The following is a 17,912-nucleotide window of genomic DNA, read 5'->3' on the forward strand; positions in this document are numbered from 1 at the left end:
TCATGTGTGAAATTGGTATTTATGGTTGTTTGTTAGGTTTATCACTCTTTTAGCTATCGTTTTGTGCTTTGAGATTATCTTAGACATGGTAGCACCCTTGCACCCTTCATTGGGTGCGGTCATGAGAGTGCTATTAATGCTTGTTGAAATGTTTGTCTAAAGTTGTTGTTGGCATCTCTGAGATTGTCTTAGACATGGTAGCACTCTTGCACCCTTCATTGGTCGTGAGAGTGCTATTAATGCTTGCTAAAGTGTTTGCGTAAAGTCGTCGTTGACATCTTGCTGCTTGGAGGGCTACATTTCACTCCTTGCAATGCTACCCACATCATTGTGAGCCATGGTGAACTGCTTGCCTACTAGTGCATTTTGGGATCTATCTCGAGTATGACACACTCTTCTCTTCGAGTTGTTTTCGGTATGTCCCCAACACTAGTCTCACCTCACCTCTGCCTCGGTTCTTGAGGCATGAAGGCTTCAGGCTCCTTTATACCACCTACATCTCTACACCCTCTCATTTGTATTTAGCACTCGTTAGATTGTGTTCATCATGTTGTTGTATTGTATCTCTCTCTCTTGGTTTGCCTTAGCATTTTTTTATATGCTAATATAGCTGGGTGCTCTTGGTTGACACCTAAGCCTTGGTTAAGAAAGCTTGGCACTCCAAAGCATGTGAAAATGCTCTCAAAGATCTCTCAACCATCTTCATCATAGCGGTCTCCCTCATAGCCTATTCCTTCAACAACCATTTGGCCCCACTATAGTGTTGAGCCACAAATATTAAAGTTTGCACTTAGATATAATTATGGTGCCACTGATATAGTCTCCTTAAAAACAGCCCCAAAAAGCAATTAATGCTAAATGATAGTAGGACAAACGGACCCCCGATCCTTTATGAATAGGAGTCCTTGTGTTTGTGAAGCTTGAATCCCTTTACTCCAGCCATCTATACTTTCAATTCTCTCATGGCCCACTACTGTCTACACCCCTACTCAAGGATATCTCAGTTCCTGCAGCATTCATGGCTATTGATCCAGTTGACTACAACCTCTCCACATTATCGTGAGCCCAAATGGATTTGTGATGGATGTTTGTTGTGGGAAACATCGTAGGTTCCTTTTGTCCATTAAATGCACTAGATGAAAATGCATCTACTCCATATTGACCATGAGAAATTAAATCATTTTAAGGAAAAGGAAGGGTAGGAATGCTTATAAGTTCTTCTTTTAGCTTCTTACCTAGTTTTGAGTTCATGAAGAAATATTTGTCTTTCTCATTACTCACAAACCAAAGTCTGTTTTGAAGAATCCCCTCTTGATGAGCATCTCCCGATCCCACAAAAAATACAAAATTAGTTGATATAGAATTTGAAATAATGGAGTTTGTACCTAGCATTGGAGAAAAGAAGTACTGAGAAAGTAATGCGTAATCCGAACCAAGTTCCACTTGCAAATGGCCAGTTCGTAGTGGCGATTCTGAAGGTTCTACAAGATCATTAGTTCTATGCACCGAATCTAAAGGAGAAAATTCAACCTTATCTTCAACCTCCTGCTGAGTCCTAGGCATAAGGATAAGATCATACTCAGTGGCAAAAATTTTATATGGTATGTGGACCATATGATAGTTCGATGGTTCTCCACCCATGTCAGATCGGGCAATAGCAAGGTGAGAGCCCCACTCCTGATCGTTTCTATCCATATTTGGTTGTGGAGATTGGAGCGGTGATGTGAATGTTTTCGAAGTCATTTGACACTTTTGTTGTTCATGCTTTCACGAATGAGCTTTCCAATCAAAGGCCAAGGTTTCTTAGAGAGTACCTAGTTCTAATACCATGTGAAGAAATGCTCTAAACGCAAAAAGCATGAAACCAATCATACATCAAAGCACAAACTGATAAACTCAAAACACAGTTAGGGTTAGGGTTAGGGTAACTCAGAGACAATGAATACAATGAATAATAAAGTGAATGAATAATGAATATACAATGCTCATGTAGCAAACACAGTATCTAGCGAATACTAAACCTCGAACTCTCATATCTCTAGGATCAATGCAGAGATATGAGTTGTAGAGTGTGTCGTATTCCAAACGGATCTTGAATCGTAGCAAAGGCAGTTTGTGTATGTCATACACAATGCAGCCAAGGAAGGTTGGATTTGATACATACGACAATGCAGAAGAGAAAAAGACCAAAAATGAAGGTACTTGAGGAGAGAGAAAATATGCACAATAGTTATTAGGTGCAAACGAGTAGGGCACTGGTGAGAGAATGTTAGGGTAGCAGGTAGAAAACCAAAACGCAACATTCAAAGGGGAGAGAAGATGATGGCGACAGTTGCCAGCACATGGCAACAACATCCAACTGTAGGTGACACCACCCAACTGTAGGCGACAACTCCTAGGATCTGGCATCAAAAGCAAATAGGCATGGAAGGCTAAAATCAGGCGCCAGATGGTAGTAGGTGGCTAGTGGAATCTCTGACCACGATATCCTCCACGAACAGGATGTGGGCAGCAAAGTTATGGTCCTGAAACCTACAAAAAAGAGATTAAGGGAGAGTGGTGAGCAGCATGCACATTTATAGAAAGTTTGGGGCACCAAAATTAGGGTTTTGTATGTGGAACTCAATAGTTCTTTAGGATCGCGTTTCTTTTTAAAATAAAAGGTTTTTTTAATTAATTAAGCATGTTTTAGGGCTGTTTAAGTCAGGCTAAAGCATTTTTAGCTCAACATTGAGTGTTTTGCTTATGCTCACATTCCCAAAGTATTAAGAAAGAAGTTGGACAATAAGGCTGTTAAGTGTATATCTGTGGGGTACAATAGTGAAAGCAAAGGGTACAGATGGTACAATCCTGTTTTCAAGAAAGTTTTTGTCAGTAGAGATGTGATTTTTGATGAAAATTTAGAATTATCTCTTGTTGGTTATGACACATATCAGGCTGCAAATGTTGTGTTTGAAGGGTTGTTGCCTATTTCTTTTGGTGATACAACTGGAGCTTCATTAAATGAACAAAATGTTCAGCCAGCTGCTCCATTAAATAATGCGAAAATTCAGCCAACAAGATGTTGAATTTGAGGTTCATCAAGAGCATGTACATAATCAAGAGGCTAGGCAAATACCTAGATGGTACTTGCAGACTCTACAAGACAGTCATTTGGATGCTCCTCTTGCTGCTTGTACTTGAAGACAAGCACGTCTCCATGATCATGCTAATACTATGGAGCTTGTTATGGCAGTAAACACACTTGATGATAATGAGCCTGATTCTTTTGAGAATGCACTTGGATGGCAGCAATGCAAGCTGAATTTGATTCTGTCATGAAGAATCAAATATGGGATTTTGTTACATTGCCTGTTGAAAAGAAAGCCACAGGTACTAAATGGGTCTATAAGCTCAAACAAAAAGCGGATGGATCCATTGATAAGTACAAGGCCAGGTTAGTGGCAAAAGGCTATGCGCAAAAGAAAGACATTGATTATGAGGAGACATTTGCTTCTACATCTTATATGACTACTATCAGGTGTATGGTTGCATTGGTTGCCCATTATGGTTGGATTGTGCACTAGGTTGACATTAAAACTGCATTGGTTACATTGGCAAGATGTGAAGCGTGTTTTTCATTGCTTGCAGGGCACTACATGCTTATAGTGATTCCAATTGGGCTGGAGATTTCGATTCTTGTCACTCTACAAGTGGAAATTGTTTCTTTCTTTACTCTTCTTGCATTTCTTGGCTTAGCAAGAAACAATCCATTGTTACCACATCCTCTTGTGAAGTTGAATACAAGGCAGCTTTCACTACTATATTTGAATGTGTATGGCTAAGATGTTTGTTGGCTGATCTTGATGTATCTATCTTGGAGCCTACTCCTTTGCTTACTAATAGTCAAGCGTGCCATTGCAATGGCACAAAACCCAGTGTTTCATGCATGCACGAAACATAGAGATATATTATTACTTTGTTAGAGAGGCTACATGTAGGGGATATCAACCTTATCTATTGTCCTACAAATAACAATGTGACAGATGTCATGAGGACATGTATTTTTGAAGCCTCACTTAACATGTGGATTAATTTTTAATCACATGATTAAGTAAATGCTACACATGTGAGGCGCAACTTGGATTACAGTAAATTTACGAGCCTAGGACCCGAGAAAATCACGGGATGTCAAAGGCAAAAGTTGCTATAAGTTATGTTGCTTAATGGTACCTAACGCCGATCTAATGGTCAAAGATGGCACAAAGAGACTTGGGAGTGGAAGATGCCTAGGCAATTTAATTATTGGCCAAACAAATTATTTTTATGGGCATCGAAATAATTATTAGATTAATCTTCAGTAATTAAAAGCTGAAAATTAATATTTAATGATGGATAATGTTGGAAAAACCATTGGCAAGGCTGCCACTTGGCAAACTTGCCTATACAGGTTGGTAAAAGGCTGAAGAAGAGGAAAAACGAGATCATTCTTACTATAGCAAATGGGGAGAGCTATGAGCAGCAATGGCCAACTATTTTCAACCATTACAACCAGCCACAAGTGAGTTTTGAGGAGGCGATTGTAGATTCGGACCCTCCATAGCTAGGCGATTGCATCCAGGTACAAGGTGACAACTGATTTGAACGTCTCAGCTGTAGGCGACAGCATTTAATGCTATTGTGGCAAGGCAGCAGCTCCATTTGACTAATTTTCAGTCATTCTTCGGGGCCTCCCATCTCCCAGTCATTTCACAATCTTGCTTCGAAGATCTCAGCATTTGAACCCTTGAGGGCTAAGAAATTGCAAATTTCTCTACTGTAAACCCTAATTTACAGCACAAATTAGGTTTAGCAGCAGCCTCGGGAAGTGTGCCAAAAATTGAAAGCTCCAAGACTTGGATTTTTCAAGGCTGAAGGTGAAGTTCAACTAAATTCAAGTGGAGGACTAGCCAGCCATTGAATTGGGGCATTTCCATTGTCTATGGAGTGGGTGAAGGCCAATCAAGTGCCCAAATCAAGGGGCAAATTAGATTGAAGACTTGCTAGTCACTTTGGACAGCAAGGGGAGTTTGGATTACGAAGGGAATCGGGAGAATCCCATTGTTCAATAAAGCTAAAGAAATACCGAGAGGGCTGCCAATTTTGGGGCCAATCGGATGTGCATTGTCCAAGATCAATAGATAAATTTGTATTTTCAGATTTGCATTTATTGTTTGCTGTTGTAATTAAGTTGTAATCAAAAATTTACCACCCATCCACAGAAGGAAGGCTAGTTTCAGCATACATCTTCACAAAGCTCTTCCTCGCAACAAATTTGAAGCATTTCGCAAGGCCTTAAATTTGGTTGCCTTTGGTGGATGATTCTTGTATGCCGATCACTTTTCACTCTAGGGGGGTTTGTTCGGTTTTACTCACGCCTACACTCACATGGGAGTGTTGATGATCCGTAGTAAGACACTTGGGCACTTTTTACTCTCCATAAGAGATGTTTTTTCCCCCGGTCATATTACTCTTTATTTATGTATTTATGTTACATAGTTCAATCACTTATCAAACATTACACACTTTCGTGTGTGAACGAACCTTAAGGCACTTACACAACCCTAAAGTTTAAGGGTTGTAATTTTGTACTTTCACTTCCACACTTTGAATCTAATCAAGTCGAGCTGTGTCTACACTTTCTCACTCTCTACTATCCACACTGTTTGTGCTTAACAAACCACCGGCACAGACTACACTAAACAGAGCTCACACGTAGTGTACATAAGCTAATCACAAAAGTAACTACAAAAAATAGAGAAAAGAGATGGATTACAGCCAATAGACATTGTCAAAAGCCGAAAAGGGCTGTTGCCCAGTCTATAAAGGCATTAAATGCAATAAATGCAGCAGCTGTGCAACAAAACGTAGACTAATTAGTAATAAAATAGTGCAAATTTTGAAAATGGAGCCTGTTGAACCAAAAATGCAACATGCACAAGTTGGGAAACAATGCGATTGGCAACAAACAGTTGTCGCCTATCACCAGGCTTTAAAGATAGTGCAACGGTTAGGAAAAGTCAACGATCAACGAGGAAAGATGTAACCAGCCTTCCTTCCGTGGACAAATGGTAAATCCTGATTACAACTTAATTACAACAGCAAACAATTAACGCAAATCTGAAAATACAAATTTACCTACTGATCTTGGACAATGCACACCCGATTGACCCCAAAATTGGCACCCCTTTGGGTTTTTCTTTAGCTTTATTGAAGAAAAAGTTGATTTACAATGGGATTCTCCCGATCCCCTTCACAATCCAAACTCCCCTTACTGTCCAAAGTGACCAGCAAGTCTTCAATCTGATTTGCCCCTTGATTCGGGCACTTAATTGGCCTTCACCCGCTTTGATGGAGCTGGAAAATCCCAAAAATTCAATTATTTGTTGGTTCCTCCAATTGAATAGGCTAAAAACAGCTCCAACCCTCTTGAATCAAAGTCTTGGAGCTTCCAATTTCTGGCATATTTCCCAAGGTTGCTGCTAAACCCTAATTTCTAATGTAAATTAGGGTTTATTGCAGAGAAATTTACAATTTCTCAGCCTCCAAGGGTCCAAATGCTGAGATCTTCGAAGCAAGGCTGTGAAATGGCTGGGAGATGAGAGGGAAAGCTGTAGAGAGAGAAAATTCAGAGTAATTCAGAGTTTCTTCTCGAAGAATGACTAAAAATCTGTCAAATGTAACTACTGCCCTACCACAACAGCTTGTAGATGCAAAGAATTGAAGAAAATCAGTTGTTTACTACTGCTGCCCTGTCTCAACAACCTGTAGATGTTGTCACCTACTGTTGATTGGTCTTCTCCTACCCCTAGCTGCCTCAGAAGGTCCTCCAATGGCTGCAAATCAAATCAGCAACATCTCCTCCCTCTCTCTTGCAGGTTGAATCCACTAAGAATGCCTCTCTCCAATCTCTAAAGACGTTTTTCAATCTTGCATAGGCATTTTTGACAAGTGGCAACCTTTTCAAATGGTTTTTCTAGCATTATCCATAATTAAATATTAATTTTCAGTTTTTAAATATTAAAAATTAATCTAATAATTATTTCGATGCCTTGAAAAATAATCTAACTGGCCAATAATTAAATTGGCTACGTAACTTCCATTTTTGAGTGTCCCTGCGCCATCTTTGACCATCAAATTGGCATTAGATACCATTAAATGCCACTTCTCTAGTATCACCAACTGACATTTATGGCCAAATGAATGACCTACACCAACAACTAGTACCAGATATCACCAAGTACCTGTGCGAAATAACTTATAGCAACTTTTGTCTTTGACATCCCGTGATTTCCTGGAGTCCCAAGCTCATAAATTTACTTTAACCCCGATTGCATCTCACATGTGCAACATTTACTTAATCATGTGATTAAAAATTAATCCACATGTTAAGTGAGGTTTCACAAATACATGTACTCATGACAAAAGATCTATAATCAGTGGAATATAGCACTAGGAGCGTAGATCTTGGCATATGATACTATGTCTGAAGGGGATCCACGTGTTAAGTGAGGTTTCACAAATACATGTACTCATGACAGAAGACCTATAATCAGTGGAATATAGCACTAGGAGCGTAGATCTTGGCATATGATACCATGTCTGAAGGGGATGCAACAGTGGACACATAAACACATGCTGAAATAAATTGTTGAACACAAGACAGAAGAAAAAACACAGAAGAACACTGCAAAGAAGAGAATTTATAAGAATTCTTGGGAAATAAAATCTATATACCAAACACGAGGCATTCACGTGCAACAATGAGTAACTAGCTTTGTGGGCATTGGCACCAACTAATGAATGACCGAGGAGGAGATGCTTGAATATAAAGGACCAAATAATGCCATAAATGGCAATAGGTCAGCCAGGATAAAATGCCTAAGTAATCATCATAATGGCCACCATGAAATGCCTAAAATACCTAGTAATGCTAGGCATAGCCCAGACTCACATATGAGTTGACTAGACTACTAATAGTTGGTTGCCTAATTGCTAGTGGTCATTGTCAAACAACAAAGGGTTAATCAACATTAATCACCCTTTTTCAGCTCATTAAACAACCCCAAAATGGGCACAACTAAAGATATTTTGTTGCTTGTGTGTCCAAGATCAAAAGTGTTGGTTCAAGCTTGAGTTGCTGGCAGCCTACACCCTATACAAACAACTCTATAATTGCTTTAATATAGAGTTTGAGAATGTGTTCCGGCTTTTAGGGTTTTCTTGTCTCTCTCTTGAGTTGTTCAATTAGGAACTTGTGTCTTGCAATCTATTTGCTATTTCATAACAAGCTCTCTTGAAGTTCTAACTTGCTAATTTCCTATAGCCCATGATAGTGCCCGTATTTCAAAAGCCTTTCTATCATTTAACAAACCCTACAAATTTTAAGACAAATCTCCACAAGCGCATACTATATTTGCGTTTGGGATCATAGACTTGGACCTTAAACTTGTGAACGGATGTGTGTCCAATATGGGGTGCAAGTGTCAGGACAAATCTCCTTTGCCTTAGGAATGAGTTGTTTAACCAGCTTGTTATGAATAAGATTTTCCATGACGTAAACTTGGATGGGCTTTTTCCACTCCATAGACTAAAAGAAATTTTCACAGATTGCTTTTGTAACTCCTTCAACATCCTTGGGTCTTTTATCAATTTTGTTGTACATCAGAGCCATGTGAAGAAAGATGACCCTAAGGGGCAACATTGTGTACTTCATGAACCTCCTCTAAATGTGAGTTTCTCACATTCTCCTAATCACCTCCGAGTGAACAGATATACAGCCTATTTCAGATTGTTAAACCACGTGTACAGAGCCTCTATATTGTGCTACTATAGAACAATCTCCTAGAAGGCTCTGGCTGTCTCAAAAATAATGTTCAGACAATTTATATTAGTCAACTATTGCAAGACTCGGATAACTTCAACCGACCGGTTCTGGTTTACCTTTATATTCGGGACCCAGGTACAAGCAATCTAGCAAATATAACGGAATAATAAAAATTTTCGATAAAGAGTATGCATTTGTACCATTTTGCATTCTCCTGCAAGGCTAACGTTGCAGCTTCACGAACATCTGTGGTATCATCCGCCAAAGCTCCCACTAAAACTCGTATAACGCCTGCCAGGTCAATCAATTGTGATACAACAAACTCGACTCTTTCGCTCTAACAACTCGAAATTGAAGCCTCTTCGACTAGAACCATTCAAAGCGATCAAAAGGAATCAAGAAACGTTTCGAATGTGCAGAACGTGATCCTAGTTTTCCTTCAAAGTGACAAGAAGAATGCAGGAGCCGGCGGTGAAAGGGAAGATATTTGCAACAGACAAGACAAGGTGAGGACAATCAACGAAGGCCGCACCTGCTCGGAGATGACATGTAAAATGCAAGAGGCGGCGGTTAAAAGGGAAGCCGTTTGCAACAAAGAAGACAAGGTGAGGACAATCAACGGAAGCCGCACCTGCTCGGGGGGATGGAGGAGCGGTTCCGCTCGGTGCGGTGGCCATGGGGAGCCAGAGAGGCGCAGGGAAGCCCTAGCCTAGAGGCCGGCAGAAGCGGTGAAGCGCGCGCAGGATCCGAAGCTCTCTCTCATGGACGCTTCTCACCTTCCTCTGTCTTCGATCGTGCTGTTGGATGCGAGTGTTTGATGTCACACTCGAGATGCCACGGCAGACGATGACTTGGCTGAGCTTGAAATCATCCTCTGATGTGAAGTCATTTTGTCATTGGCATCACATCACAACTCGCCTCATAAATAACGAGCAGTGGCTTAATGGCATGTTCTTTATGCTGCACATTGTTTCTATTGTCGGTCAAGGTATTGTTTAGGTAATGGTTTGCCTTAGGCCGGTTACACACATGCTCCCACAGTCAATTTGGCACGCAAAAGGAAGGGACATTTGGCTAACATATAGACACGAGATTGGGCTTGAATTTTTTGTGTGATGAATAGTTTTGGACGAGGGATATATCCTGCCCAAGGATAAAGTGCACGCTCAATTCTCTAGACAACAACCACCTACATTTTAAAAACGAAAGGGTGTTTGGTTAATGTGTAGGCAAGAGATTGCGCCCGAATTTTTCACGCAGTGGATAGTTTTGGATGGGGAATATCCCATGCCCCCAGGGATAAAGTGCACACCCAATTCACTAGACAATAACCACCTACATTGGACAGTTTTGGATGGGGGATATCCCCTGCCCAAGGTTAAAGTGCACACCCAATTCACTAGACAACAACCACCTACATTTAAAAAAGTAAACAATAGCCGCCGGCAGTTAACAAGAATTGAACTCTTGACCAATTAGGTGAGAGTTTGGAGCTGGAGCCCTTACCAGTGGGTCAACCACAATTTGATATCTTGTTCGGATGCACCTAGTGTCTAAGTAAAAATCTAGGATGTATTCAGGTTGGGTAGCACTTTTGGCCTGGTGTGTAACTAGCCTTATTCCTTTAAGCTTTATCGATCCACTTGGAATGTGCCACAATTGCATGTTTACCCATTTAGCAAAAGTACTAAACTATTCATAGAAAGTTTGAATTGAAGCCAATAAAGATTCTAAATATATGTAGACAACCTTGGGGAAGTTACTATATGTATATCCTCTGCATCATGTGTGTTCAAGGCCTATTTATAAATATCCTTATCTATGATTTTTTTAAATAAAACATCACCCTTTTCTATTCAATCTATAAATAACCCCGTTATATTATATCATTTTGTATGTAAAAAATGTATAAAATAATATTTTAAAAATACATTATTTTGAACCCACGTGATGCACACATATATTCATTAGTAACTTACCCGAGTAGACAACCCTCTATATGATTGTGGTTAATAGTACAAGGCATATTTCCCCATATCACACCATAAATGATATGGCTAAGGTAATAAAAAAGGAGATGTTTCCACATGGGTTTCTTACCCCAAATGGTTTCCAATATGAAAACGGTTTCTTTTTTGTCACATAAGGAGGTCTCCAAAAACCATATTGAATATAAAATTAGCAACAAGTGGTATGTTTTTCCTACACATGGAGATTGATCTGGCTTTGTTGGCCAAAAAGGGAGGTAGGAACTAAAAACGGATGAGGGTTTTTATTGAAAGCATTGATAGGGGGTGTCTCCCAAAAAAAAGGGCGGTTTTGAAGAAAAACCAAGAGCCAGCAGTGTGACCTTGAAGGGTTTCCAATTTTGGGGAATAACTTTTTGAAAATATCTCTTCATTAGAAAGGAATTCTTCTTTGCTATGGTGAAATCCAATGAATTTAAACAATGAGAATATATTGAGCATATTATAGCATCTTTATAGATTGTTAAGAATGTATAATCAAGATAGATAATAACATTATATTTTTCTAGCAAGAGGGAATGGATCCTAAAGAGTATTTTTCGATTCATAAAGGCAATTTTGTTTACATCATTTCGTGGACAAATGGTATATCTAAAGAATATCTTCAACATAAGCGTCTCCCAATTTGGTGACCTTCCCCTCTACTTGACTAGTTTGATAGTGAGGCGGCAGCTCTGCCTAATACTTTTGCTTACTTTCAACAAACTCGTTCTAACAATGGTACTCTTGGAACAAAGAGCATACACTCTTTAGGATAAATGAAATAAACTCTCAAATGTCCTAAAGGTGTTGGACAAAAATATTGGGGGTAAAGGTGCCTCCGCCTAGCCGCCCGTGTATTACTACATTGACAATCACCACCACTGCACACTACACGTGGCGGGCGCCCGTCACCGTCACTTTATTCTTTATTCTTTTAGTGACAGTTTGAATAAAGGAAGGCATTGTGTGACTGTTGGAGTTCCCATTTCTTGTCTCTCTCTTTCTTGCTCTTGCTCTCCCGCCATAGCTCTCACGTGCACGCTTCGATCCTTCTCACCTTTCAACTGGTATTAGAGCTCGGCTTCCCAACTCTTGAACTTGGCTCGCAGCATTCTCAGCTTCCCATCGACTCCCCGCTCGCATTGGGTCTCCTTCTTGGCAGCCATAGCTCATTCTCTTGAGCTCCAGTCACTCCCCGGCTTCTCGAGCTTCTTCCCGGCCTATTGAGGCACCATCAGGGCATTGACATTGAGGTATTGCTTCATTATTTTTAGAGATTTATTTCAGTCTACATGTCTAGGTAAACAGGGCAACCACCATTGAAGCTTCCAATCTTCATATCTCTTTGCCACTAGTTGTGGGCTACTAGAGGCTTGTTCCAAGGCCTCTTTGGCTCATGTTTGAGCCCTCCAATCTCTCCAAACCTGCCACGTGGACCAGCAAGAGCAAAGCATCATCACGCTGATCTGCGCATGATTTTGGACAGATTTCATTCAGCCACACACTAGTTACTTTAGCTCCAGCTCCAGCTTGGCATTAAGCACTTGTTTGGGCTCCATTTCAAGCTTTTTGCACATGTATTGATACTTGGCATTGATCCTTGGGGATTAGGCATTGGTTTGGTGGCTGAAAACAGTGTTTCAGGACTGTTATAAACAATCTACACACATTTGATGCTAGTGCTACATTCACAGTTTATGCCTATGCTTGTTTGGGCATGACTACATAAGCGGTTTGATGCCTATTGCATCCCGATTGATTGGGGGATTGAAGCTACATGTCATGCTATGATTTTGGCCTGATTGTGGGGCTGGAAATACACAGTTTATAATAGTAAATGCATGCTGAATACTCTTGGGCTGAAGTTATCTTTCATGCTTTGACATATGCCTATTGGTTCTGGGTGTATGTCTTGGGTTATGCTATGATGTATTGATCATCGAGGGACGACTTCGAGCTTGTCATTGGATCCAAATGCTTTTGGAAGCTTGAGCTTATTTTAGCCCACACTTATTGACATCGGTCTATGCTTGACAGTGGTCAGTGCTTTGATAGTTATATGCTTTTTGGGTATATGCTTATTCGATGCCTATGGCTTGATGCATTTGTCTTGGCACAGTGTACCATGTACTTGTTGAGCTTTAGTGCTCTCTAAAGACTTGGCTTGGATTCTCATTTGCTATTCCAGAATTTTGTATTGGATGTCATTTTGGTTGTCAGAGATCTTTATTGGGATGTATGTCTTGCTCATGGATGCTACCTACAGTTGCTTTGTAGCCGTCATGCTCTTGGGATGCTATTGAGGCATTGTCTTAGTTACCTGTCTTTGGTACTTTGACTTGGTTTGATTGAGCTGTTGCGCTCGTTTATCCGCCTTTTGTGCCAGTGGGAGCATCTTGTATGCTTGACCGACATTGAGCATGAGGTTTATGCTATTTGAGCATTTTGCAGATACTTGAGACTTTGGGATCTCTTACACTTAAATGTTGCATGGTTCATGCACTGATATCTTGGAGTTGCTTTTGGCATGAGGTTGGGCTTTGCACTCTTGTGAGTATACACCTACTGGTGTTAGGTCTTGCCAGTGTTATGTATACTTTGCCCTAATGTCCAGGGGGTATGCCTCATGTTTGGGTGTTTGCTCAAGGTCTTGATGACTGTTTGGTGCTGATTTATGCTCGTTTATGGCTGGTCATGTCTTGGCTGTCATTTATTGACTTGGTGCAGTGATTTGGTCAGCAATTGACTCTCACAGTACTCTACTGTCATTTATTATAGCAAGCATATAACTCCAGACTGACATGAATTTTTTCATGCTGAAATATTCTGAAATGATGTACTTTCACTAGTACTTGGTGGGCAGCAGCTTTGGTTACACTTTTCTCGCTATTTTCTCTTGATTTCATTTTCTGTAGTAAACATCATGCAGTTTTAAACTTTCTGCAGTCTTCCATCCTGCATTATAGCGAGTTCGTCCCCACTGATCATGCTATCTTCAACATCACTAAGCTTGATGGTACAAAATACTCTTATTGGAAGAGCCAGATTTGGCAGGTGTTGGTACAAAAATCGCAGATCAAACCATTGAGGTTGAGCGGGCAACCGCCTGCAACTATGCCAGATGAGAAATGGCTTGAGCTTGATGAGTTATGCAAGTCCACTATTATATTATCTCTCACAGAAAAGGTTCATTACAATGTATTTGAGGAAGAATAGAGTGCATGGCAGTTGTGGGATAAAATCAAGAATCTCTATGACAAGAAAAGTCCAGCAAGTCAGATGTATTGGCTGAAGCAGCTTATGGATCTGTGCATGAAGGAGAATGTGACTATGTCTGCTCACTTGAGCCAGTTCCATGCTATACTCAAGAACTTGACTTCGCAGGACATCACTTTTGCAGAGGATGTCACTCCTCTTTTCTTGCTTGGTACTCTTAATGAGTCATGGGATGTATTCCGCACTGCATTATGTGCCTCTACTGCTACCTTGAAATTATCTAATGTTGAGAGTGCTCTTCTGAAGGAAGAGGTTAACTGTAAGAATTTGGATGTCTCTCTTGTGTCGCATGCTATGACAGTTAGAGGTAGGAATGATGGATATGGAAAGCATGGCAGTGGCAGTGGCTGTGGACGGGATTCTTAGAAATCTCGGTCCAAGTCTCGTGGGAAGTCACGTAGCAAATCCCGTGGCAGGAATGCAGATGTTACTTGTCACCATTGTGGGAAAAAGGGCCATATTAGGCCACAATGCCATGAACTATGCAATGAAAGGCGCAAAGATAAGGGGAAAGACAAAGTGCAAGATAAGTCTTCTAATCGCAGCATAGTGCCTGCAAAGTCCAGTGTTAAAATTGAAGAGATCAATGTTATGCAGCCTGAGGATGTTGATGATGATTATATCCTTGCAGCTTCTTCTAGTGCTTCGCAGATGACAAAGATATACTCTATGTATGCACAGCGTTGGCTCTTGGACTCAGGTGCGTCCTTTCATGTGACACCTTGCCGAGAGTGGTTTCATTCATACCATACTGTTTCGAGTTCTGTACGCTTGGGTGATGACAGGTCTCTTGATATTGTGGGCGTTGGTGATGTTAGGTTGCAGTTTCCTTCTAGCAGTCTCATGTCAGCTGGACAGCTTGATGACACAGGTTATCATGTATCTTTTGGAGACTTTGCATGGAAGATCACTCGTGGCAAACTTGTGATTGCGAGAGGTGCCAAGGCAGACAGCCTCTATCCCTTGATTGTATCTGCTTCTTCCCTTGATCATGTTTTTTCTGTGGGTTCTATCCCACATGTATCTCTTTGGCATGCCCGTTTGGGCCATATGTCTTTGAAGTAAATGAGAATGCTTTCTGGTTTGCGGTACTTACTGCCCCTTGATTATGCATGTTTTGATTCATGTGAGCATTGTCTTTATGGCAGGCAAACCAGGTCTACATATAAGAAGTCTGGTAGGCCACACATGAGTGAGCCCTTGGCATTGGTACATTCGAATGTTTGTGGGCCCATGCCTTGTCAGTCTATGGGTGGTGCAAAGTATTTTGTTACTTTCATAGATGATTTTTCACGGGAAGTTTGGGCTTATCCCATTAAGCTGAAATCCAATGTCTTGGCTGTGTTTCAGAGATGGCTTGCATTGGTTGAGAACCAGCATGGGTATAGGCTAAAATACCTAAGGACAGATAATGGGGGTGAGTATGTCTCACGTGCTTTTAAGCAGTTATGTGATGAGAGGGGTATTAAGTGTCAGTTGATCGCCCTCTACACCCCCCCCCCCCAGAATGGTTTGGCTGAGTGGATGAATAGAACCATCCAGGAACGTGTACGCAATATGCTTAGCCATATAGGCCTACCACAGAGCTTTTGGGCTGAGGTAGTTAGTACAGCTGTGCATATCATAAACACATCACCTTTTAATGGTTTGGATTTTCAGGTTGCAGAGGAGGTATGGATTGGAAAACCTCCCTCTTATGCGCATCTCCGTGTCTTTGGATGTGAGGCATTTTGCCATGTGCCCAGGGATAAGAGAAGTAAGCTGGATCCTAAGAGTGTCAAATGCATTTTCCTTGGTTATGGGGATGTAGGCGAGATGGGCTATCGTCTCTGGGATCCACAGGCGTGGAAAGTCATCCGCAGTCATGATGTAGTCTTCCATGAAGACAAGATGTATCGGCAGCCTGAGAGAGTTGTTGAGATCCGCAGGGTCATATTTTAGGAGGAGACGAGAGCTCCCGCACAACCAGTTGGAAAGCCTACAACTGCAGTAGATGCTCATGGTTAGGGTGTTGGACAGGTAGCTGGGCAGGCAGCAGAGCCTGCCGTGAGACAATCTGCTAGAGACAGACGTCCACTTGATAGATTTCAGCCCTCGATGCATTATGTCTTGGTTACAGATGTAGGAGAGCCTTTCACTTATGATGAGGCTATGCGCAGGGGTGACAGTCACTCCTGGGAGAGGGTTATGCAGTCTGAGATATAGACTCCTTGCATAAGAACGAGACTTGGGATTTGGTTTTATTGCATAAGGGCAAGAAGGCTTTGGCATGCAAGTGGGTGTACAAGCTGAAAAGCATCCCTGGACACCCCAAGCTGGCATACAAGGCTAGATTGGTAGTAAAGGGTTTTAAGTAGGAGCATGGTGTGGACTTTGATGAGGCCTTTTCTCCTGTGGTTAAGATGACCACCCTGCGCTTAGTCTTGGCTTTGGTTACTCAGCTTGACTTGGATTTATACCAGATAGATGTCAAGACGGCTTCTTACATGAGGACTCGCATGATGATATTTATATGGAGTAGCCTAAGGGCTTTATAGAACCTGGCACGGAGCACCTAGTGTGCAAATTGAAGAAAAGTCTTTATGGCTTGAAGCAGGCACCTAGGGAGTGGTATCATAAGTTTGATGCCTTTATGCAGTCACAGGGCTACAGCAGGAGTGCTATGGATCCGTGTCTTTACACGAAGAAAGCCCGTGATGGTTCTTTATTGATTTTGGTACTCTATGTGGATGATATGCTGATACCAGGGAAAGCTCATGATGAGCTAGATGCTCTTAAGGCTTAGCTCAAGAAGAGCTTTGAGATGAAAGATCTGGGACATGCCTCTCACATACTTGGTATGCGCATTAGACGTGACAGGCATCGGGGACTCCTCTACTTGTCACAGAGGGAGTACATTCATAAAGTCCTTGAGCGCTTCCGCATGCAGGACGTAAAGCCTATTGGTTGTCCATTGCCTTCTTATGTGAAGGTATCACAGGCTGATTATCCACAGACAGATGAGCTGAGAGCTGAGATGGCCAAGATTCCCTATGCATCCGCAGTGGGCAGTCGTATGTATGCCATGATAGCCACTCATCCAGATATTCCCTTTGTAGTTGTTGTTGTGGCACACTATATGGCTACACCTGGCAAGAAGCATTGGGATGCCATGAAGGGTATTATGAGGTACCTGAAGGGCACTATAGATATGTGCATATGCTATGGCAGCCAGGATACAAGAGTCGTGGGGTACACTGAATCTGATTATGCAGGACATGCAGATAGTAGGAAGTCCACTTCCGGCTATGTATTCACCTATGCTGGAGGTGCTGTTTCTTGGATGTACACAGTGTAGAAATGCACGGCCCTTTCTATTACAAAGGCCGAGTATGTTGCAGCCCCACTGAGGCTTGCAAGGAGGCCATTTGGTTGGGTCATTTGGTTGCTGACCTTGGTATTGATTCTATCCCTACACTGCATTCGGATTCTATGAGTGCTATTCAGTTATCCAAGAATCCGGTCTTCCATGCGAAGACGAAACACATTGAGGTGAGGTATCACTTCATACGTGGGGTCATTGAGGACAAATCTATTGACCTTGTCAAGATCTCGATTGACCAGAATCCTACAGATCTGCTCACGAAAAGCCTCTCTACAGAGCGCTTTGCCTTCCTCAGGAGGTTGATGGGTGTGGGATGAGATGATGTCTTTTCTCATCCTGTTGTACATGTGTACATGTTGTACTGTCTTTTTTTTTCTTTTTTTCTTTTCACTCCTCACTAGGGCAGATTCACCTTTAA

At 41.5% G+C, this 17,912-nt stretch overlaps 1 protein-coding gene across 5 annotated transcripts in view; it reads right to left on the bottom strand.

Moving 5' to 3' along the window:
- LOC148015585 (ARM repeat superfamily protein) overlaps positions 1 to 9,778 on the bottom strand; it is a 232,961-nt gene extending 223,183 nt beyond the window's left edge. For 4 of the 5 annotated variants that reach the window (XR_015688455.1, XM_087665936.1, XM_087665935.1 and 1 more), the window contains exons 1-2: positions 9,477 to 9,777; positions 9,046 to 9,136 (exon numbers count right to left, since the gene is read on the bottom strand). Coding sequence is in view for 3 of the 5 variants with exons in the window: in XM_087665936.1 (XP_087522062.1) it covers positions 9,046 to 9,136; positions 9,477 to 9,522 (137 nt within the window). In the remaining 2 variants the exon portion in view is untranslated. Of the gene's footprint in view, positions 1 to 9,045; positions 9,137 to 9,476 lie in introns of all 5 variants that reach the window. The other variant, XR_015688456.1, reaches the window with a different exon arrangement.
- Between the last annotated feature and the right edge of the window lie 8,134 nt (positions 9,779 to 17,912).

The sequence above is a fragment of the Lygodium microphyllum genome, chromosome 24 (genome assembly GCF_053477565.2).
Source record: "Lygodium microphyllum isolate KBCC chromosome 24, Lygodium_microphyllum_v1.1.10, whole genome shotgun sequence".
Lineage (NCBI taxonomy): Eukaryota > Viridiplantae > Streptophyta > Polypodiopsida > Schizaeales > Lygodiaceae > Lygodium > Lygodium microphyllum.